Source organism: Suricata suricatta, chromosome 6 (assembly GCF_006229205.1).
Source record: "Suricata suricatta isolate VVHF042 chromosome 6, meerkat_22Aug2017_6uvM2_HiC, whole genome shotgun sequence".
Classification (NCBI taxonomy): Eukaryota; Metazoa; Chordata; class Mammalia; order Carnivora; family Herpestidae; genus Suricata; species Suricata suricatta.
In genome coordinates, this window is record NC_043705.1 from 19,136,735 (window position 1) to 19,160,058 (window position 23,324).

General features: G+C 44.8%; 1 protein-coding gene across 5 annotated transcripts in view; it reads right to left on the reverse strand.

The window, feature by feature from the left end:
• The window catches only part of MARCHF3 (membrane associated ring-CH-type finger 3), a 167,290-nt gene that overhangs the window by 35,074 nt on the left and 108,892 nt on the right, over positions 1–23,324 (reverse strand). For all 5 annotated transcript variants that reach the window (XM_029941823.1, XM_029941822.1, XM_029941818.1 and 2 more), the window contains exon 3: positions 22,872–23,076. In XM_029941823.1, the coding sequence (XP_029797683.1) occupies positions 22,872–23,076 (205 nt within the window). The remainder of the gene's footprint in view (positions 1–22,871; positions 23,077–23,324) is intronic.

Genomic DNA, 23,324 nt, shown 5'->3' on the forward strand with positions numbered 1-23,324 from the left:
AATCCCAAGCAGGCTTGACACTCAGCATGGAGTCCGACATGGGCTGCATCCCAGGACTGTGAGATCATGACTTGAGCCAAAATCAAGAGTTGGCCACTTAACTGACTAAACTACCAAGGCGCCTGTGATTTTCTTTATTCTTAAAATTTTTCAGGCCTTTTTGTATGTATATGATCATCCAAAATCTGGATTCTGTACATTATTAACTATAAATATATGTCTATTTAGAAATGTATATGTGAATATGTTATTAAATGTATATATCTGTATATATTGTATGTATACATATAATAATATGCACACATATATGTATATGTGTGTATTTATAAATATACATATAAATATATATATTTATAGTTAATGTGCAGAATCTGGGTTTTGAGTGATATATAAATTTGCTCAGCTTACTCTTTATGTGGTTTGCTGCTGGGTCATATTTAAATATGAAGTTGTTTTTCTTTTTTTCTTTTTTTAAAAGTAAGCCCTGTGTCCAGCTTGAGGCTTGAACTCACAACCCTGAGATCAAGAGCCAGCCAGGTGCCCATGTATGAAGTTACACCCTACGCAGCATTATGTAAAAATCGGTGACTTCTTCAAAATCCCAAGTATCCTTTATCTTTACATAAATGTTAAGTTCCGTGAACAAGACCATTGGTAGTATCTGTTGCTGAGAAAAAAAAAAACACCTGTCTTCTGCCATTGTAAGAATGTCTGTCACAGTATCCAGGTAGATTGATAACAGGATATTTATACAAGCCGAGACTATGACAGAGAAAATTTGATTACACCTCAAATTTCCAGCAAGAAGGGACTGTCTAAATAAATTAGGAAAATAAAATAAATTGTGGAATTTACTTAGAACAGAATAACATAGAGTAATTTCAAACGATAATGGACATTTTATATTTACTGACATACGGTTGAGCAGGAAAACTTCTACTGGACAGAATGCGTAGTAAGATCCTGTGTATATAATGAGATAGTTCCATTCACATGGACATTTACACCTACAAACATGTAGTGGACAGACAAAGACCAGAAGGATACCCAGCAAAACAGTGGCTATTCTTGGTGGTGGAATCATGAATTTTTTTCACTTTGTGTGTATTTTCTTGCTTTTCTAAAATGAACATGGATTCGCTGGGTAACTACAGTTGTGTCTAAAACATTAGGAGAAAGAGGGAGGGAGAGATAGGGAGAGAAGCGAAGCGAGAGTCGGGGAGGGAGCTGTACAGCTAGTGCTTAGCAAACTACAGAAGTAAAAAAAAAAAGGTTCTGAAAGCTGTCTGGAGCAAGCTCAGTGCTCGGAACCTGAGTTTATTATGCATTGTCTCACTGAGTCCTGGCAATAACTCTGTGAAGCCCGTGGCAACATTATCCCCATTTTACGGATGCAGGCACTAGGGAACAAAGAATAACTGACCTAAGGATAGACAGCAGGTGGGTGGTAGAGGTGGGATTCAAACCAGCCTCACTTTGCTGTTCCTTGATTTCCATATTTATATTTTCTTTCTGCACCAAATGGCACGTGTGTGTGTGTGTGTGTGTGTGTGTGTGTGGTGTGTACGCACGTGCAGTCACTAGATTTTTTGCAAGCTTTCAGCGAGGTAGGATACGGTAAATCCTGCTGATTTACTGTTTCATCAGGTAGCTGAAGGATTGGCTGGCCAGGATTGTATCATGGTAACTTCATAAAATATGCTTAGGCTACTATTCTGTTCTACGTTAATTCTCTTACCAAATCACAATGAGGTCCAGTCTGTGGGCAATGAATCTCAGCTTCATTTTGGCATAATTCATAACAGACAAAAGGTTGATCTCATTTATTGTTCAATTTGATTTTTTGCTCTTCTATGTCTTCTGCCTCTCTGAGGAGTCATACAGTATCTTTGTTTCCCAAAGATCTATAAAAGAGCAGGCTTCGGCAGGATGGCAGGTTTGTTTGTGTGTCTGTCTTGCCACGTGACCTGCGCTGGACCCTCTCTAACCCATCTCACACATGCAGCATTTCCAATGTTACATCAATGACAGGAGCCGATGTTGACTCACACCTTATAAAATGCAAAGCACTATTCTATATGCCACATGAAGTAATTGATTTACTCTTTGATAATCTTTGAAAGCGGTGGTGCTGTTATCACCACCATTTTATTGAAAGGGAAACTGAGGCACAGAGAAGTTAAATATCTTGTAGAAGTTTGGCGTTGGCTCTGATCCATGTACTCTAGCTCTAAAGACTGGGCTCCAAAACAATCTATTCTGTCTTCAAGAATGTCTTCCTCTTCAAGAATGAGGGTTTAGGGGTGCCTGTGTGGCTCAGTCAGTTGAACGTCTGGCTTCAGCTCAGGTCACGATCTCACGGTTCGTAGGTTTGGGCCCCACATCAGGCTCTGTGCTGACAGCTCAGAGCCTAGAGCCTGCTTCAGATTTTGTGTCTCCCTCTCTCTCTGTCCCTCTTCTGTCTCTGTCTCTCAATAATAAATAAATGTTTAAAAAAAAAAAGGATGAGGCTTTGGTTTAACATTAGTCTTCTTCTTACATTTGGGGGTTAGCTGCGCTTTGAAAGCTGAGGCCAATGTCTGAGAATATCTAATTTGTTTGGCATCTCTCACCTGGCCAGCTCACCCACTTGGCCTCCAGGGGATCTGTCAGCAACCCAAGCACCCTTCTTGCCTTCTGTTCTCTGGTTCTATCAGAAACATAAAGCAGAGAGACTGTGCCATTAAAAGCCCTGGCAACGAGCTGCCTATTTTCCTGTGGCGATCTCATTCCCATCACTAACGCGTTCCCGAACCATGAGATCAATCGGCCCTTGGAAATAGGTACAAAAACCAACCACTCAACCAACCATCTAAACAAAGCAGACACCACCCCCCACGGCCCCCACCGCCTTCCCACGGTAATCAGCACTGTTGGGCCAGAGACAGCAGAGGGAACGAAAGTATCATTCCACCGGTGACACAGCATCACTCACGGGCCGTAAGTGTACATCCAAGGTGAGCCGGGCACCAGTGATTCCTTTCAAGGTGGACTGACTGTGGGTTGGGATGTAATTACAGTGTCAATTTGTTAAAGCCCTTCCTGGGGGGTAGAGGCGAAGGGGGTGCAGTGCTCTAGGACATTAGATTCTGCCTCCCAGTCTCCGAGTTAATCGGCTTAAAATCCTCAAGGTAGACAGAACAGCATGCAGGTCACTTTGTACTAGAACCAGATTACACTCTGGCGGCTAATAGCTCTGATCGATTACAGCCTTCCCCATGAATCTCCTTAATGAGAAACCTTCACGAGAATGGGAGAAACTGATAGAAGGGATAACAACTGGTATGACCATCACAAGTTTATGGAGAGGAAAGAGAAAAAGAAGGTATGGGTTCACGGTGTCGTCTCGTGTGGGTTTATCCACTCGCGTGTCTCCTGTTAATCTGACCCTTGGCAGAGTTGTTAACCAAGGGCTTACCTTCCTTGGGACGGGTCTTATTTTCGAAGCCCAACTCATTTTAAAGTAAGCTGTCTTGCTTGCCTGGGGAGTGGCGAAGTGCAAGGGGCAGTGCAGTGATCAGAGGGTAGGTTATGGGTCCTTTCCATGATTTAGAAATAATGATGAAACGTGAAAAACATGCATTTCAGTTAACTGGAGACAACAGAGAACAAAAGCAAACAGACAAATTCCTACCAGTGCCTTAAATCCTTGAACTCTAATCTGTGAAATAATTGCCAGGAGAGCTGAAGGGTCACAGAAAGAAATTCCGATGCTGGGGAGCCGAGGAGATGCTGGGTCGGGACATCCATCACTGGATGCTGACAATGCTCAAATCAATGTGTCTCAAATGAAGACTTCACAGAGGATTTGCACGTGATCCTAAAATGTCCTTCTCTAGCCTTGGCCTCTCTCCAAAGCTCCAGATGTGCATATTCAACAGCCCACTCAACATCCCCACTTAGATGACTAACAGACAAACTCAATCTGTCCGAAACAGAACTCTTGATTTAGCACTTCACAACCTCTCTTTTCTCCACGTCTCCTCCATCTCAGTGAATGACATCACCAGTCACTCAACCATCCGTTTCCTTTCTGTCTTATGCCTAGCCCTCCAGGAAGTCCTATCAGCACCACCTTCAATAAGTATCTGGAGTCTGTGCACTTCTTTCCACGTCCACTGCTGCCATTTCCGGCCACAATCATCTCTTACTTGGGAGGCAATAGCCTCCCTGCTTCCACTCTGGCTTCCCTACAGTCCAGCTCCAAAACAAGGTAGAGAGACCTTGTACATACATCAATCAGGATTGTGATCCTTTGCTCATGGCTCTCCAGTGGTCAGAATCGTGTCTGTACTCTTTATCTAGGACTACAAGAAGACCTGACCTCACACCTGCCTACCTCTCTGTCTGCGTCTCCTACTACCTCTCCCCCTTCATTTTCAATCTTTACCTGTGGCTGTTCCCATATGGGAGGCAGGCTTTGCCCAGATTCTTGCATGATTGGCTCCTTCTGATCGCTTAGGTCTCAGTTCAAAGTGTAGCTTAGCGTTGCAAACACGCTTTGAACCTATAAACAGAGCCCACCTAGCTCTATTTTCTACAGAGCACATGGCATGGTCTGAAAAGACGCTCTTTAGTTATTTGTCTATTCACTTGTTAACATTTGGCTCCCTACTTCCATGAGAACTCCATGATGACAGGGACTTCATCTTTGTTCATTCTTGTATGCCTCAATCCAAGAACAGTGCTGGAACACAGTCGATGCTTAATGAAAATGAATGAACGAACATCTAGATGCCAGGAGCCCTGACCAGAAATGATCTTACAACATTAGTTAGAGCGATGAAATTGTCTGGTAAGGAGACACTTTTGTTGGTAGGTAGACATCAAGTCTTGAGGTTCACTGCATTCAGCCTTCTGGATGGGCGATGGTATTCCTGAACATTTTGCTCTTGTAGGTTTCCAAGAGAAATAGCTACACGTGTTTTGTTGCTATAAGGTATAAAACCTGTATTTTCTGTTCAAGTGTTTTTTCTAAGATGTAAATAATCGTGGAATGCCATCTGTTTCTGCATAGGTCATGAAATAGCATAAAAATTCCACTAAATTATTCAAGGTCCTTTATGCTGTTTTAGTCACAGTTACTCTCTTTTTTTTCCTACCTGGGAAACTTGAACTACAAGAGGACGAGACAATATTGGATGCCCATTTAAAAATTATACAACTCTGGTTCAACTAAAAATATGTACTGAGTGCCTATTACATGCCAGATACGTTCGCTGTATTTAATAATACCGGGTGGTGTTATTCCCATTTTGAATTAGGATATTAAACCTCAGTGATGTTGAGGTCCTTGTTCAAGGTTACATGGCAGAGGAGTCAGGGTTTGAGATCTCCTGCCTCATGTTGTTCAACTCTTTCCTTCAGCTTGCTTTTGCACTACATAAAATCTCACAAAAATTTTTTTTATTAAAAAAATGCTTAAAGTGGCTCAGTCAGTTAAGCGTCCAACTGTTGATTTCAGCTCAGGTCATGATCTTACGGTTCATGAGATTGAGCCCCATGTCGCTGACAGCGCAGAGCCTGCTTAGGATTCTCTCTCTCCCTCTCCCTGCCCCTTCCTGCTGCTCTCTCACTCTCAAAATAAGTAAACATTAAAGAATGTTTAGTTAAAGTGTAATAATGAACATACAATGCCCTACTATATTATATCTGTTTTGCATATAACTATATGAAATCTTGATCCTAATTTGTTTGCCCCTACAGGTTGGGGAAGTAGACAGAGGAGATGGGAAACCGCTTCTAGAGTCCCCAGTTGGCTCCCCCAAATGCTGTGTGACCATCATCAAGTTTTTTCACCTCTCTGAGGGTAGTAAAATAATAAGAGTCCTGGGAGGGGGTGCAGCTTCGAGGGAGTGGTACGAGACCATCTCTCTTTGGCTCAAGTTCCCACTTCTGTTTAAAACATCAGGTTCACCTAGAGAGTGTGTAGATTGTCTTTCTGCCCAGTGCTATTCTGAGCTCAGGCTGTGCATTTGCTGCTTCCTAAACGTCTCTCCATCTGTGCAAGCAACATCTTACACTTGACACGATCTGCAATGGGGAACTGAGGTCACCTCCTCACCCAGCTCCAGCCCACATTGTCACACACCAGTGTGCGGCAGCGCCAACACTGGTGGCTCTGGTCTACACCCTCAGCCCCATCCTTCCTCACACCCCTCCCCCCCAGCCCCCATATGCAACCAATGAGCAGGTTCTATTGGTTCTTCTGGAATACATCTTGAAATCGCTCACATCTCTTTCTCTCCAAAGCCACTATTCTTCCAAGCCAGCCTCATCTCTCACCTGAGCCACTTAATGCTTCTTCACCCTCCTGTTCCTGTTTTCCTAGAATCCAGTGTCTACACAGCAGCAAGATGACATCACTTCTCTTGCTTAAAATTCCCTGGCAGCTCCCCATGGCATGTAGTCTAACGCCTTGCCACGGCCCACAGGCCCTGCGTGTTTGTACCCTGGGCTCCGCAGACCCCCAAGCGGTCCGAGGATAGGATTCACGGGATTTGTGATTTGGGGGAATTTCACAGCCTCTAATTGAAATCTGGCACCTTACTGAGTTATGCAGAAGATCTTACTGGTTTGAGCAGCACTTATGGCTTTGCAATCAATAAAAAATCACAGCTATTTCCCATCCCACTAAACTGTTGCAGACATCCAGACATACTGCTCCTTCATAGTTGGTTATTAGGTCTGCCACAAAATGTGTTACAGAAGCACTTAGATTTTATATCACAACTTTTGTCTTTTCCATACTTTGATGGTTGTGTTATAATGTAATGGGTTGTCCTTGCATTCCTACGTTGTTTTTTTTAAAATTGTATGTAGTTAAAAACATGATCTGAGAAGGGAGCCACAGGCTTCAACAGACTGCCAGTGGGTCTGCACCGGCAACGTTTAGGCACCCGGAATCCGGTCCCTTTGCTCTCTCTAGCAATGCTCCTTCTTTCTCCATGTTCTTCCTGATTCAGAAATGCCTGAGGCCCTCTGCAGGCGTTCGTCCCTTCCGTCTGGTACTCTCCTTCCCATGGCCAGCTCCTTGGCCACACCTCTACTCGAAGATCACTCTTCAGAGAGGACTTCACAAATCACCACACACTCTCTCACCAAGTTCCTCTTTATAACAACGTATTTCTTCCTTTGTAACTTTTCTCACTATCAGAAATAACCTTTTGATTTATTGGTTTGTTTATCCTCTGTCTTTCTCCCCAGCAGGTAAGCTCTCTTAGTACATAATAACAGTCTTCTGGTGTGTTCACCGTTATAAAATTCCTGTTTCCTGAAATATTTAATTTGTGCTTGATAAATATTAGCTGAAGAAGAATGTATGTCCCCCTGACTCAGAGGATCACTTTGAATAGAAACAGGACGGGTTTAGCTGAAATCCATCCCTATGTAGATATATGAAGACCACTCACCCTGACTCCACTGGCCAAACACAGTACTGTTTTTTGCCACAGACGTATGCTTACAGCAGTTGCTCTGACATTCACAGCTGTGGTTTGGCTGAAGCATAAGTCACGTTCAAGGGCACCCTGGAGATTTGTGATGGTCCCTGGAGGACTTAGGCCAATAAGCCAATTAATGGGCTATAATGCTTCATAAATACCGTATTTGTATCTGAGACCCTGTAATTTGGTGCTGGCGTTATTTAAGACAAATGCTACACACACCCACACCAACGGTTTGAAATTTTCCAAAGAAGACATGAGCAGCACAGCAGGACTAGACGGCGAAATGATTTCATAGATTCACTCACAACTTCAGATATAAGCACAATGGGGATCATTTTGCTCTAATTATTTTAGATCATCACTGTGCAGACATGATCACAGCCAAATGGAGACTGCTTATCTGGAATATGAGAGGATAGTGCAGAATTATGTGGCATATGTGATCAATGTGAAGCCAGAGACATAAAGAGACAGGATCAAGAGAGGACGGAGGGCAAGAAAACAGAGATTTCCAGAAGAAATCGGTAATTGACATGCATAGTGCCAAAAATGGAGATGATTTGTTCTGGGAGGCAATGGTTTTCACACTGTGTAGTCTTTCTCAACAGGACACCGCCAGCAGCCCCAGGTCCCTGAGTCCTGCTTCATTTGTCTGTTTTGGGGCCCCCTGCCCTGCAGCCAGTACAGCTGCTGGCATTAGACACCCCCTTTGCGGGCCTGCTGTGGGCCGTAGGCTTCGAATAATGACTTCCAGCAGAAGGACAGGATCATGGGGCAAAAGATGCCCAGACAGTGGACCAAGTGGGAGCCCCATTTGGAACCCTGGGCAAAAGCTGAGATTATGATGGATAATGGGAACAAGGATAACAAATCTCTAGCTTGACCACTGGGGAGGTTGAAAGGAATAGAAAGAGAAATCAAATTCAAAACCAGGTCCTCAGAACGGGACCCCATTTAAAAATCGGTGGCCCTCAGAGGGAGTGAGGCTGGGGGTGCGAGAACTCCCGAGGCAAAGTGTGGTGGAGGGGGCGCAGTGAAACATGGCGCATGTGCAGAACTGTGGACAGAAGGCACCGTCTCACCAGGGCCACATGCTCCTGAAATAAGGAAGAATGGGGGCACTTTGAGAAAGGGGAAGATTTCTGCTGGATGGAAAAACCATGAAACCACGGAAACAGAGGAACTTTGAGAGTCACAATCCCTACACTCCAGTGTTTTGTTGCCCCAAAGAACCCCAACTGTACAGGACGGCCAGGCTGATTTTGCTGACGTGTGATGCATTTGAGCAATGGCTGGATCTGGCGCCTCTGAAGGCTCCCCTTGAGCCAACGGCCTAAGTTCATGTGCTGATACCTCTTTATTTTTGTTTGAAATGCCCTGTCCTCAAACTTCAAAGTTAGCCCAGCAGCACGCAAGCAGTTCAGATGGTACTACCTACTCCGTGTGCACACTGTCTGAGCTCTTCATGATTATTAAGATTTCAGTCATGTCCTTCCTGAGCCTCCTCAGATCTAGATTAGAGAGTCTCCCTCTTTCTGTCCAGGCCAACCAACCCAGCCACCTGTTTTATTGCTCCTCTGGACTTTCTGCATATCCTTCATGGGTATAGAGCCCTGAATATTAGAATATGAGGCATAAATAGGCGTTGGTGGGATATGAAGCGGAGGGCCATGTTTTCCATTTGCTCGCATCGCTTTTCTTGATTATGTTCAATGTTTATAGACCATTTTGCTACAAAAGCTCACAGAGCTGCCTACAGGGAAGACATTCTTAAGGGGTAGGGGCAACAGTTCAAATGACAAAGCTCATGACATCAAGGACTGGCGTTTATGGAAGGGCAAGTGGGAGTCGGGCTGGGTGAACTCAGTTGCTGTCCTGTGGGAAAGCTCTCCTCCCTCTGGGAGACACACACACATTTTTAGCTTGAGTGATCCTGAGACATGTGCCCCCACTATGTCCCCGTGCAGAACCAAGCCAACCATGGAAGAGCCTGAGTTAATACCTAGCTCAGTCCTGCATATACACATAACTGAATCCCTAACGCTCCCCTCCAGACTAGAAAATCATATCCACTGTTGTGGCACCCACACAATTATAATGCAGCCTCCTCATGGAAGAGGGAGTTTGCAGCCAAGTGCTGAGAAATTTCACTTACTTTTCGTGCTTAAAACATTTTACGCGTGGGGCGCCCGGGGGGCTCAGTCGGTTGGGCGTCTGACTTCGGCTCAGGTCATGATCTCACAGTTCCTGAGTTCAAGCCCTGCGTTGGGCTCTGTGCTGACAGCTTGGAGCCTGGAGCCTGCTTCGGATTCTGTGTCTCCCTCTCTGTCTCTACCCCTCCCCCACTCATGCTCTGTCTCCCTCTCAAAAATAAACAAACAGTAAAAAGAATTTAAAAAAACATTTTAAGGGAGACACCTTGGGAAAGCCTACATGTTCTCTTGCAATTTGTACCACGGTCTCTCCAGATCAGGGGTCCTTTGAGCAGGGTGCCGGGCTTCTGAAAACCTGGGAGGTCCGTGCATTTCAGGGGCGAGCGCCCAAGCTTTTATCAGATTCTCAAACATATCTGAGGGGAAGAAACACTATTCTAGGGCATTTCCTTAAATTGTCTTGAGACACTGCTTGGGTCCAGTTCAACTTTCTGAGCTTTGAAAATTTAAGAATGTGGGCAGTAGGATTTGACTGGCTTCTGAGAAGCCGTAACTTGTCCTTAGACACTGGTTAGCAAAAGTGACCTCGGGCACAAAATGTGATATTTAAAAAATTAATTGTATAGTTGCAGAGCAGCAGAATCATGAAAGCGACCAAATTAAATTAATAGGCTTAAAGGAAGTAAAGGATGTATATTGAGCAAAGATGGAAAAACATTCAGACAATGTAAAAAAATCAACATGCATATGATTTCCATCAAAATGAAAGAGTAAAGCTCATAGACTGCGATGGGGAAAAGGCAAAACTTTAAGAGGAAAAAGAACCATTGACATCCGTGCACCATTTTCCTTCTTTCTAAAATGGAGATGGTGTACACACAAAAATAACATTAATATTTTAATCTTATTTTAGAGAGAGCAAGAGCAAGCAGGGGAGGGGGCAGTGGGAGAGAGAGAGAACCTTAAGCAGTCTCCATGCTCAGCATGGATCCCAATGTGGGGCTCCATCCCATGACCCTGGGATCATAACCCAAGCCGAAATCAAGAGTCAGATGCTGAACTGACTGAGCCATCCAGGTGCCCCCACAAACAGAGCATTAGAGTGCCTAGAATAGGCCTACAGTGTAAGCACCAGAGAATGACAATGAGTAGGAGTTGTATATTAAGGAGGCTATCAGGAGGAAATAAAAAATACATATAGTAATAGCAAGGATGGTTAAGATACATTTTCTATAAAATCTGAGGCTAGACCTTGCAAATGTTATGCTAGGTACGGGAAGCCAATCACAAAGGACCACATACTGTAGGGCTCAATTAATAGGAGATGCCCAGCACACGTAAATCCATAGAGATAGAAAAGTTTAGTAGAAAACACTGTGACCGAATGGTACACTTTAAATGGGTGAACTGTATGGTATTTGAATTATTATCTCAAGCCGTTTAAAAAATCTGAGACTGGAAAATCCCCTTGGTAAAACTAATTTGAAGTGTCTTGTAGATTCCCTTAAAGAATCCTCCTATCCTGTGTGAATTTTGGTTTGTAGGTATTTCCTTTTGCCATGCCACATCTGCATCTAATTGGGTTATTTTTCAGAAAGGTATCTGTCTGTTATGTCTGCCCAACAGCTGAAAATCTGTATATTCTGGTGAATGGATGACTTCTGGGTTTCGATTAGAGCCAGAGATTTTAATTTTTTAAATGTTTATTTATTTTTGAGAGACAGACAGAGACAGAGCATGAGCAGGGAAGGGGCAGAGAGAGGGAGACCCAGAATCCAAAGCTGTCAGCACAGAGCCCGACGAGGGGCTTGAACTCACAAGACTTCATGCCGTGAGATCATGATCTGAGCCGAAGTCGGCCACCCAACCGACTGGGCCACCCAGGCGCCCCTAGAGCCATAGATTTTAAAGCAGATACGTCAGTGTTTAGAAAAACATTAGAATGATTTTATTCTTCCCATCTCTCATGCCTTTTCTCCTGGCATCTCCCACTTTGCATGCAAAGATGAAGTCTTTAGAAGTAGGAAAATAGGAGGGCGGGCATGATCTAGGATGGTGGTTATTTCCCCTTCACCTCCCAATTTCTGCTTTTACTGATTCTTCTCAGATAGAAGTTCTTAAAATGCCTATAAATTCTATTTTGCAACATTCCTGCCGCAATCACTTGTCGGCATTTCATATATACTATATTAACCTTTATTTCCCTCTGAGCCCAAAGAGATTTTGAACCTCACCAGTTATTCCACTTTCCTGTTTCTAATAACGTTGCTGGAAGTAAAGTAATGATCAAATGATGAGTAGAAAATACTTCCTATTCTTCTTTTTAAAGTTTATTTATTTGAGAGACAGATACAGAGTGAGCAAGGGAGGGGCAGAGAGAGAGAGAAAGAGACCGAGAATCCCAAGCAGGCCCCAGGCTGTCAGTGCAGAGCCCAGTGCCCAGCTCAAACTCCCTAACTGTGAGATCACAACCTGAGCCAAAACCAAGAGTTGGACCCTTGACCATCTGAGCCACTCAGGCACCCCTCCTTTTCTTCTTTTAATCTGAGCTCACTCTTCACAAACAGATCTTTATATATTTTCATTAAGTGGCACGTCTAAGAATTTCACCCGTTTTTCAGTAAACTAAAAGCTTCAGTAGAGTTTTCTCTCTCGCTCACATTAAACAAATACAATCCTAACTTTCCTCTCATGTATCCATCGCAGTGTAAATCTATCCAACTGTGGAATAATGGATTGCAAAGAAAAGTTTTATCAGACGGCATCACAGGGTCCTATCTGAAGCATGGGGAGGCTGTTGATGAGGCAGAGAAATACGGAGTTAGCGAAAAATAAAGGAGGGAAGCCAGCTACAAGACCCGACAGGGTCTTTCTTTTCTTTCCCCAAATCTGCTGCACCTGTCAGGAAAGGGAAGCAAAGAATTGAGGCAATTATACAAATAATTCAAGAGAAAAGCCAGTGTTTTCCTTCGTGAGTTGCAAAACCAGTTTTACCAACCTGAAAGATCTAGATGACATCCTTTAAACAAATTTATCTCACAAATGTGGGCAACCACATTAGGAGTGATTAACCTTCACAACTGTTCACAAAAGGAGGGAAAAGGTGAACAATATGGTGTTTAATGGACTTTCTAATGACATCTCTATGTGAAGAGAAATCTCAGAAGAAAATGGTGACATAATGACTCAGTAAAATGAAGACTCAAGTGTGGAAAAGGAGTAACCAGATGAGAAGAAACAAAGAAGGGGTGTGTAAAGTCCTTGGAAACGAAGAACGTTTCTAGCTCCTAACGGGTTGCTGTACCTAAGAGCTCTCAGACTAGGCAGAAAGAGGCACAGAGAAGGAATGCCATTCCACAGTCCCAGCTCTCAGTCTGACCCAGCCCAAGTCTGTTTTTTTGTTTAAAAAAATTTTTTTTATGTTTGTTTATTTTGAGAGAGGGAGAGAGAGACAGTGCTCGAGTGGGGGAAGGGGAGAGAGAGGACACAGAATCCGTAGCAGGCTCCAGGCTCTGAGCTGTCAGCACAGAGCCCGATGCAGGGCTCAGGAGTTGTGAGATCATGATCTGAGCCAAAGCCGGATGCTTAACTGACTGAGCCACCCAGGGGCCCCTGTGTGTGCGTTTTTAATAGACTTTATTTTTTAGGGCAGTTTTAGGTTCATAGCAAAATTGAATTTCCAGATACTCCCCTGCTCCCCAACATGCACAACCTTGCCCATTATTAACATCCCCACCTGAGTGGTGCATTTGTTACAGTTGACAACCTGCATGGACACATTGTTACGGCCCAGAGTCATCTTTACCTTAGGGTTCATTCTTAGTACTGTTCATTTTGTGGGTCTGCACAAATGCAAAATGACAGGTACCCACCATTGTTCAGAGAAGGTTGACTGCCTTAAAAATCCTGTGATCATCCTTTCCACCTGCTAACCACTTTCAGTTCAGTAGACAAATTCAGCGTTAAGAGGAGATGAGAGCTTTGATCATCTACACAGTGTCTCTTAGGTTCGCTATTGTGAAGAAGCCATTGGCTCTGTGTGTGCTTGTGCTCATGCATGCAGCAAGCAAGTGAAAGGAAGTACTTTCCAGATGAAATGGAAGAATACAGGTATGGTGAGGCTATGGAGACCTAGATTCTTCTGCCTTCTCCACTTAATAGCTCTGTGGTTAAGAGTGTTTAAGATCTCTAAGAGGGAGGGGTGCCTGTATGGCTCAGTCAGTTAAGCATCCAACTTCAGCTCAGGTCATGATCTCATGGTTGGTGAGTTCGAGCCCCTTGTCTGACTCTGTGCTGACAGCTCAGAGCCTGGAGCCTGCTTCAGATTCTGTGTCTCCCTTACTCTCTCCTCCTTCTTTCGGTGCACACTCTCTCTCTTTCTCAAAAATAAATAAACATTAAGAAAAAAAATCTCTAAAGAGGGACCTAACATCTCAGAGTCTCAGATTCTACAAAATGAGTTACCCTCTGTTACGTGGATCTTATCTATATAGGGATAAGGAAATGGTATGGCATAGAATAGTTCTCCTTTGCCTTAAAAAAGGATAAGTAATTTAAGAAGAGGTGAACATCTTTGGGATAAAAACAAGTGGACTCCAAGTGAAATTAATTCATGCCCCTGCATTTGGGTATCACGTCAAGATCTGTGTCTCTTCTGAGAAAACAGTTTTTGGTGCAAACAGGCAGATAGCAGGGAATCGTTCTGAATGAACAGCCCCTGATCTCCCACTTCCTAACTGAAGACACTTCTCTACTTTGCTCTTTGGAAGACAATTGTCCATCAGGCAGCTTTTAACTATAATCATGTACTGCTCATGATATTTCACACCATTATTTGTTTAATAATGTGTATTCTTTCTTTGGAGTTATTGACACTTAAAACTGCAGAGACAGGAGGAGGGCCTGGTAGGAGCCCTCGGCAGGGGGGCTGTGTGCATAGAGTCTGCAACTCTGCATCTGAAATCTGGGCCAGGGTTTCCGCAATCAATGTCTCCCTTCAGTTCAAGCTGGCACCTCTTACCGCACAGGGCAGTCCCCGTGGGCTAAAGGCGCCTTGTTGTTTTGGCAGACCTCAGGGAGAGATGATTACCACCAGCTTTAGCCATTTCGTGACATCGCACTGCTCCTTTCTGAGACGTCCCTTTACAAAGCTCTCCTGCCGGCTGCCCAGGGACACTTTCGCCTCCGCCCACCACCACCCTGACCTCCCACAGAATACTGTCTAATTATCTGCCTTTCAAAGCAGTGAACCTCTCGGTGGCCAACGCTAGCTGGACTATTTGTTCTCACATTTGGAGTTCGCTAAAAGGGTCCAGAATCTCCGGGGCTTATCAGTCTCATTTTGTTTACTTCCTCTTATTCCTCTTATGTTTACTTCCTCTTGGCCCAGATGTGTTCAAGGAAAACCTGGCTCCATTTTCTCCTGTGTTTGAGAACACCTGAGGGGGAATTAGCGAAGACTGCAGACATTTTCTCTCTGCCCCCGCAAAGAAGCTGTTCCTTCGAAAAGTATGTCTCTCACAAAAGGTTTGTTAATTCTAGGTGGTGGAGACGCACCTGTTTGATGTGTTATTCTTCTTCCTCCTTTGGATTTTTTTTTTTACAACATAGAATTAAAATTAAAAAGTTGGGTGAAGCAACTCGTGGTGTTTTGCCTCTTTCTGTCCCTGCTTCTCGGGTCCTCAGTGAGCCAGCGCAAGGGAGCAGTGCTTGGCTGCCAGAGGCCCTCTTGCGAACACTGATTCTAATTTGTATTTTAACCCGAGTCGACGGTGAGGATCAGTACACTTTAAAATAATAGAATCTGGTCATGTAATTCTCTTTATGTGTGGAACTGGATTTCCCCTCCAAATTAATCCTGTACCAGCAGTGGATGGGCTGGAAACACAGGCACCAAGCGGTTAGCTCACTTCCATCTGGCACGGCCATGTGAACACTTCGGTTGGCTTGCTTTTTTAATGAAGTGATTTTTAATGAAGCAAGCTGTGAATTTAATAGATACCTTAAAACAGCTTCTTTGTAACTAAGCTTTAAGTAATGAAGCAACTGCCAAATTAGCCACCAACACCAAGAGGAAAATCTAAGACAGAACCACTGTGGAGTGGAAGATTTTCAGGACTGAGGTCATCCGGGATGTCTTCTCAACTGCTGGCACCAAAGATGGGGTCACAAGCCTGTGTGCAGCCTGGTGGCCATCCAGAGACCTTGCCAGAGGTTAAGGAAGCACCTGGTCAATGCTAACGGTGGCCGTGGGTGTAAGGTATCTGAACTGTTGTGATCCTGACCCCGTCCATGCTGGTGCACCGTGTCTCTGTGGTTCATTTGCCTTGTGATTGTGAACCAGCCACTCCGCTCACTTATAATGTGGGCATAATAGCAGGGAGATCCTTGGGTTTGGTCTATACTACCTGGAAAGAAAGATGGTGGTAGAAAAAATGCATATAAAGAACTCTTTTTTTTTTTAATGTATATTTATTTTTGAGAGAGAGAGACACTGCGTATGAGCAGGGGAGGGGCAGAGAGAGAGACACACACACAGAATTGGAAGCAGGCTCCAGGTTCTGAGCTGTCAGCACAGAGCCCGACATAGGGCTCAGACCCATGAACCGTGAGATCATGACCTGAGCTGAAGTTGGCCGCCTAACCAACTGAGGCACCCCAAGAACTCTTAAAGGTGGGAGAGAGAAATCACCCAGTTTTGCAATCTGAAATGTGAATGGCCAGCAGATAATGCAAGAGGGTGAAGGGAGGGGCGGGGGGGAGGGTACGAGCAAGAGGTAAGGCCTGGATTAAATGCAAGTGCTTATCTGACCTACGGATAATTCAAATTCCTTAAAAAAAAAAAGGCATAGGGTGCCTGGGTAGCTCAGTTGGTTAAGCAATCGACTCTGTTTTGGCTCGGGTCATGATCTCGTGGTTTCGTGGGTTCACGCCCCACACTGGGCTCTGTGCTCACGGGGCAGAGTCTGCTTGGGATTCACTCTCTTCTCCCTCTCTCTCTGCCCCTCCCCTGTTCATGCTGTTTCTGTCTCTCTCTCTCTCTCTAAGTAAATAAATAAACAAACCCACAAAAACGTGTTTTAAAAAAGTGTTGATTCACAGAGCACACCTGAGCAAGCCAGTTTGTGAGCTCTGCTTTTCTTGACTAGTGAGGAAGCTAAGGCATAAAGACGAGCAATGACTTTTCCAAGGTCTCCCTGCAGGTCGTGGGTGGCCATCCCAGCATGGGATACAGAGTCGGGACGTTCAACCCCGCTTGGCCAGGTCGCTGGCATGGATTTCCCTCAGTGGGAGCGCCTCCACTCTGTCATCCACAACATATACACAGGTCCTCAACACACTCCCCTTTCTGGTGTCAGACTCTTTCATGCTACGTACAAGTCCATCCTCTGCTCTGCGAGGCCTTAGCCTTGCCTGGAGCAGTTGAGAGTCGCCTCGGGGTTAGGAGGGGCCCAGTAAGCTTAGGGGCAGAGCAGGGGGCACCCATGCTCATCTGTCCTGAGCTCAGATGGTGGCAGTCAGCCTGGGAGTGAGCGTAGGAAGCAGGAACTTCTTGGGGTGCCTGTGTGGCTCAGTCCGTTAAGTGTCTGACTCTTGGTTTTGGCTCAGGTCATGATGTCACAGTCAGTAAGTTCAAGTTCCCCATCAGGCTGGCACTTGACAGTACAGGGTCTGCTTGGGATTCTTTCTCTCCCTTTCTTTCTGCCCCTCCCCTGCTCTTTGAGAGAGATTCTGTCTCTCTCAAAATGAATAAACTTTTTTTTTTTTAAAGCAGTCTCCATTCTAATTTTTTTTAACATCTATTTATTTTTGAGAGACAGTGAGAGACAGAGTGTGAGCGGGGGAGGGGCAGAGAGAGAGGGAGACACAGAATCCGAAGCAGGCTCCAGGCTCTGAGCTGTCAGCACAGAGCCCGACGCGGGGCTCCATCTCACCAACTGTGAGATCATGACCTGAGCTGAAGTCAGATGCTTACCTGACTGAGCTACCCAGGCGCCCCTCAAAATAAACAAACTTAAAAAACAAACAAACAAAAAGAAGTGGAACTTCTGTGGTTTCAACTGAACCCCCCCCCCTTTATAGATGTCAGCATATGACCTTGACCTTGTTGTCCATTCTGTCCCCCCAGCACAGAGCATGGAGCAGGAGAGAGAAGTCTGAGGGCAGCACAGGAGACCATCTCCTTCCTCGCCGAGGGATTCTGACCTAATGCAACCACGGTAAATCTGTATCTTCATCTATCCGATGGTCAGTATGGGCTTTTCTCCCCCAGACTATGGTGCAGTGTTTGTGCAGTGCTTGGATTCCTAGAAGCCTGACACAGGCTCGCGCTGGGCCTGACTCTTTCTGAATCTGCCCACCCACTCCACTCCCAACCACACTTTGCTAACAGCGCTGTCCTGCTGAGTCCTGGAGTGCATGTTCTCCCCTCGCTGGCCGCCTGGTCACCGTGCACACAGGGCATCCCGATTCAGGACTGAAAGCTGAGCGGGAGCTTGGTCAGAGCCTTGTCGCGGGCTCTGTGGCTCAAAGCTGTGTCCCTAGTGCGTCTTGTGTAAGACTTTGTCCGGCTGTGTTCGACTTGAGCCATAAAGACATGGTGTCACTTTCTTTGCTTTACAACCACAGGCCAAAAGTATGATAAAGAGTTTGCAAGTGGGGGGAGGGGAGGTTCTCTGTTCATGCATTTCTTTAATGAGCAGAGCTTCTTGACTGCCTGCTACATATAGTGATCATAGTCCAGCCACATCCCTTATCAGGCTGCGCTTGTGAGTTGGCCTGGAGAGGGGAGACGGCCTTCCTTCCTTCAAGGGATGGATTAGGTCGTACACGCGCCTGGGAAGCGCCTCGAATGGTTTCTATCCCCTATGGTGTCATTCCCTAATTACCCCGATGGTGCCACGGTTTGCCACTGAATATGAACACTCTAAAACTAAAAGCTCATGTTTTTACTTACGTGGATGTATTAAAAATCACCAAGCAATGTCACCACCTAAGTCTGATGCATACATATTAAGAGGGTTTGAGGGAAGTCTTAAATCTAGTAAATAGAAAATGCCAAGGTACAAAGTGGTTTCTCCACAGCAGTTCAACTCTGCTTCCTGCTGTGTAGCTGGAGATTACACTGAATCCAGGGCACACTTTAGATGTATTTTCCTCCAGTGACTTAAAAAATATATATATATGTTAAATAAAAAGTTTGGGAGAAAAAAAAAAAGACCCCTTAATCCTCCTCTCCCTAGTTTTACATACCATTGTTCTGAGTAACTGATATGTGTGAAAACATTATCGGTCTCATTGTAGCTAACCCTCTGAGTCACAGGGAACAGCTTTTAAATTGTTCAGACAATTCTTATCAATCAGCCGGCTCTGTGTAAAGGAACTAGGAATATGGAAACCTAATCACTCCCTCTGAGAAAAATCACCATGTCCCCCTGATCAGAGGAAGATCAGATCCCAGGAAGCCTTTCCCCCCACTGGATTTGCACCATTTCCTGGCTCTTTCATTTTAATCAGAGCGTTGCTGAGCAGGTCTATTACTTCATAAGTCTCCTGGGCAAGCGTGGGTGTTAACTGATACATATCTTAGGGAAGCCCAGTGCCAGATACTCCCATCAGTGGAAACTCATGTTGCAAGCATGCTGTTTGCACGGAATAAGATGGGTTTCTTTGGCAAACCACTCAGTCAGATACGCAATCACAGCAGTAGGCAGGAGTCAAGGCACACATTTTTGGGAAAGCATCATGGTATTTTTATTGGGTTCCTGTATTTTTCCCTTTGTTATAAAAGAATGGTATCAGAGTTCAATTTACAGAGAGAAATGAGGAAACTAAAAATGAGCAGGAAGGAGCCCATAAAACCACCCAGGCTGGTCATTCAGCGAATCTTTTTATGGTTAGTGGATGTCTATTTACTGTGTTCTACCAGGTCATTATTCTTGGGGATAATTCATCTGACAAATTGCCACGGGGTAAAATTTCCATCATCAATGAAAAATACATAGCCTTTACAAGACAGAAGTACTAGCTGTGGAAGTGTGAAATGTGTCATCTCTGCTCTTCCTTTTTGCTACATACGATCTGAATGCTTCCCTTTCAAGCTTCGGCTGATTGACACATACCTGAAGAGATTTACAGAAGCTGGACTGAAGGAAATTCACCCACATCCAAATAAACCAGATGATCACAATGTAGTGCTCTTGGGTCAAAACTAACTTATTTAGCAGAAAAAAAATTAGGACATAAAAATGGCAATGATTTTACCAGAGGAGACAAAATGCTTCAGTTTGGCCATGGAGGTAGGTAGGTTAGTGGACGGGCACACAGAGAATCACCTTATTGAGATATAAATCAGGTACCATGGAATGTTCTCATTTTTAAGTGTGGGATGTAGCTTTTGAATGTATTTATAGAGATCAAGGATATAACGGAGAGCCCCCAGTTCACTCTCCTGCAGCTCTGAGAAACTGAGCTCTGCCACACGGATGGTCAGTGGCTAAGTGGGGAGGTGGTATCCACTTTGGAGGTGCTAATGAGAACCAGTCCATTGATTTGGCCATGATGGGTAGGAACTGGTAGACAGAAACCCTGGGTTTCAATCCGTTACAAATGAACAACTCGCGGCTGGCTGCGGAGAGTTCAGGAAAGGAATGGATGTGGTCGTGTCTTCTGAACAGTGGTCATATGGAGGACGAGGTTTGCCCCGAGGAAGGACTGCGGGAGTTTATGGAAGAGTGTGAGAGGCTGAGGTGTGACAGTGATTCTGACCAATGCTAACACCTGGGGGCCGACCAATAACATGTATAAGTGACTTCTGCAACCACTTCCTCTAGCAAACAAGAAGCTGTTATTATTACATTGATTTTGAAATTCAAGGTTATAGAATTGTCTTGCCTTAATGAGAAGGCAGATCCACCTGGTCTGTAAAATAATGATTAAAGCAACTGGAAGAGTGCAAACGAGAAATAAAGAACCAGGACTCTGAATGCTTAATCCAAATAGGCAGGCTTTGCTGGTTTTCCAAAAAAAGATCCATGGTTATCTCGAGATAAAAATATTAAGCAAAGCTCAGTGTGGATAAGCCTGCCCTTCGCTAAGAGAGGAGACGTCAGTTAGTAATGTTATTTGTTTAAAACTATGCCCGCACCTGGTTCTCATTTGTCCTCCAGCTGAGAAACCAAAGACAACTTCTTTTTATTGCTTGTGGTCAGACAGCAAGTTCATTTCGCCGTGGGATGATCAAACGGCCAGCCTCCCCGGGCTTGAGGAGGTTTGCCTTTCACTTTCAACTTGTTCAATCATCATTAACTCTGAAAAACGTCACATTCCATTTGTGCAATGAAAATTTCACCACTGGTGACCGTTTGGGTGAAGTTTTTGTAGGCATGGCCCTAAATCTTACAGAGCACCTCACACTTTCTCAAGGTCATTTGTCCCGTTTCCTCATTTAATGACAGCTGCCTAAGATCCCAGAGTCTGTGGCCAGGCTCAGGCGACTTTGAAGAACCTTTGTGCGTGGGTACATGTTTCTGTCTCTGAGATGGAAGGGGTTCATTGGGTGATTCGACGCAGGCTGTTAGTGGAGAAAAACCAAGATATGTGCATGTGAAATGCACACATGTGTGCACACACACATGTGCACACTGGGATTTTTACGAAGTGAAAATAAGAGTATTCTTTACTGGGGAGAGACCAGTTAAGACCAATGGATGCACAAGCTTTTTAAGTCAGAGTTGTGTGTGTGTGTGTGTGTGTGTGTGTGTGTTAACTCTGGTAAGTTAGTTTCCCTGGAGAAGCTGCAATATCAGCTTGGGGAGGTTCCAGAAAGTTTCTGGAAAGGAGAAGTAGGCTTCTTTTTTAAGTTTTGCCTTGGGGCTTGAGAAATCTTCCACCTCCTTTGTTTATTATTTAATTATGTACCTTCCCGTGCACCGTCTGCAGAGAAGTTCTGAAATGTAAATCCCAGCGAATGTGGCATGGGGCCAGATCCCTGACAGGCACTCTACAAATATGAATTTCTGAAAGTGGATGTCAAGCAGCAAGACTGCTAAATTAAGAGGTCACTTGATCCAGAGTCTTAAAGCATAGGGTGAATTGAGGCAAGTCCAATAAATTTTATGCCATTTGGCAAGTAAGTCATTGCTAAAACAGGCCCCAGTTACAGGTCCTGATTAAATTTTCAAGGTCAAACCCAAGAGCATGTACATACAGAGTTCTCCAGAGCCTTAAGTGCTGAGGCACTAACATCGTGTTTTAAATAGTCTCTGAGAAGGGCATCTTGATTTCTAGCTCTAGCTTAATGCCAAAGTTTTGCTGGGTCAGCTGCTGAAATAGAGTGGGTTATCAGCAGGTCTGGATTATAGGCACATGATCTTGGTCTTGGTCTCTCTCAATTAGCGCTGGCTCATCGTATATTAGAATATTTATCAATGCTAACATCCAACTAGAAGATGTTGAGGGTTGGAGAGAGGGCCAAATAGTCTAGTGATACTTTCTACTTCCCCTAGCTAATGTATAGTCCAGATCCTTGGTCTAGAGTAGAAATGTGTGGCTCCTAAAATATGAAAGAGTGTCCTGCCATTTTAATGGCTGGGTTGAAATGCCTACCTTTTAAGAAAAGAGATTCCAATAGTAGGTTATTAACTGAGAAAAGCTTGTGTATGATTTCCTAAGAGAAATTTTTTTTATTCAAATACTTGGATATGTACTCGGTATTCTTCTAAGTGCTTTAGAAATCTTAATTCATGTAATCCTCATAGTAATTTCAAGAGGTAAAGTTACCTAAGGTCATGGAAATACTCAAACCCAGGAAGTCTGGGTCTGTATCCATTATCCTATGCACCTGTATTTTTTCACAGAGACCTCTCAGGATACGCAACCCAAGTGCCCATGTAGCTGCTGCTTCAAGTGGGGCAAATCGAACGTATTGTTTCACTTCTCGGGGACGGGAAAATGGACAGCTACTCTGTAAACTTCCCCTTTCTCCTCACCCTGATTTCCCCTCTCCCTCCTGTCTCCACTTCAGGGAGATCACTTTTCTACTGTTGGCTCCAGAGTGAGGTCGTGAGCCGTTTCCGTCTGAGCCACACACACATACGCACATGCACACACACCCTCACACATTGCTACTGCTGTGCTTCATTGAGCCGCGCGGGGTTTGTGATCTGGGCATAAAAGCAGACATCATTTGCTCATTAGAGCTAAGTTTTCAGGACGTGCCCCAATTACTGACCTCCACTAACGGCCTGGGTTTGCGCTCCACTGCAAACTTGAAGTGGCAGAGTTCACAGTAGCTGGTGTTTGAGGACGACAGCCAGTGCTCCAGGCAGCTCCGATGAATTGTCCCCAAGGTCCCTGTGCATTCGCAGGGAGAGAGCAAGTCCTCTTGGCTGCTGCCCTCGTGGCAGATTCTGCACATGGGCCGGTCATTGAAGGGGCTGCAAGAGAAGGAGGGGGGGCTGCTGATCGCCAGGCAGGAGACCATCACCATGACGATCGGTCTCTGGCTTGGCGTCCCTCGGCGTCCCTCGGCCCCACCCCAGGGGCAGCTGCTCCAACAGACACCTGCTTTCAAACCCTACATGTACGCTCTGCGTACAGGGGCCGGGGAGAGGGGGCCCTTGGGCATCTCCCTTTGCCGGTATGAAGGAGTAGGGGATGGCCCGGGCCAAAGTGGGTGAAAGCA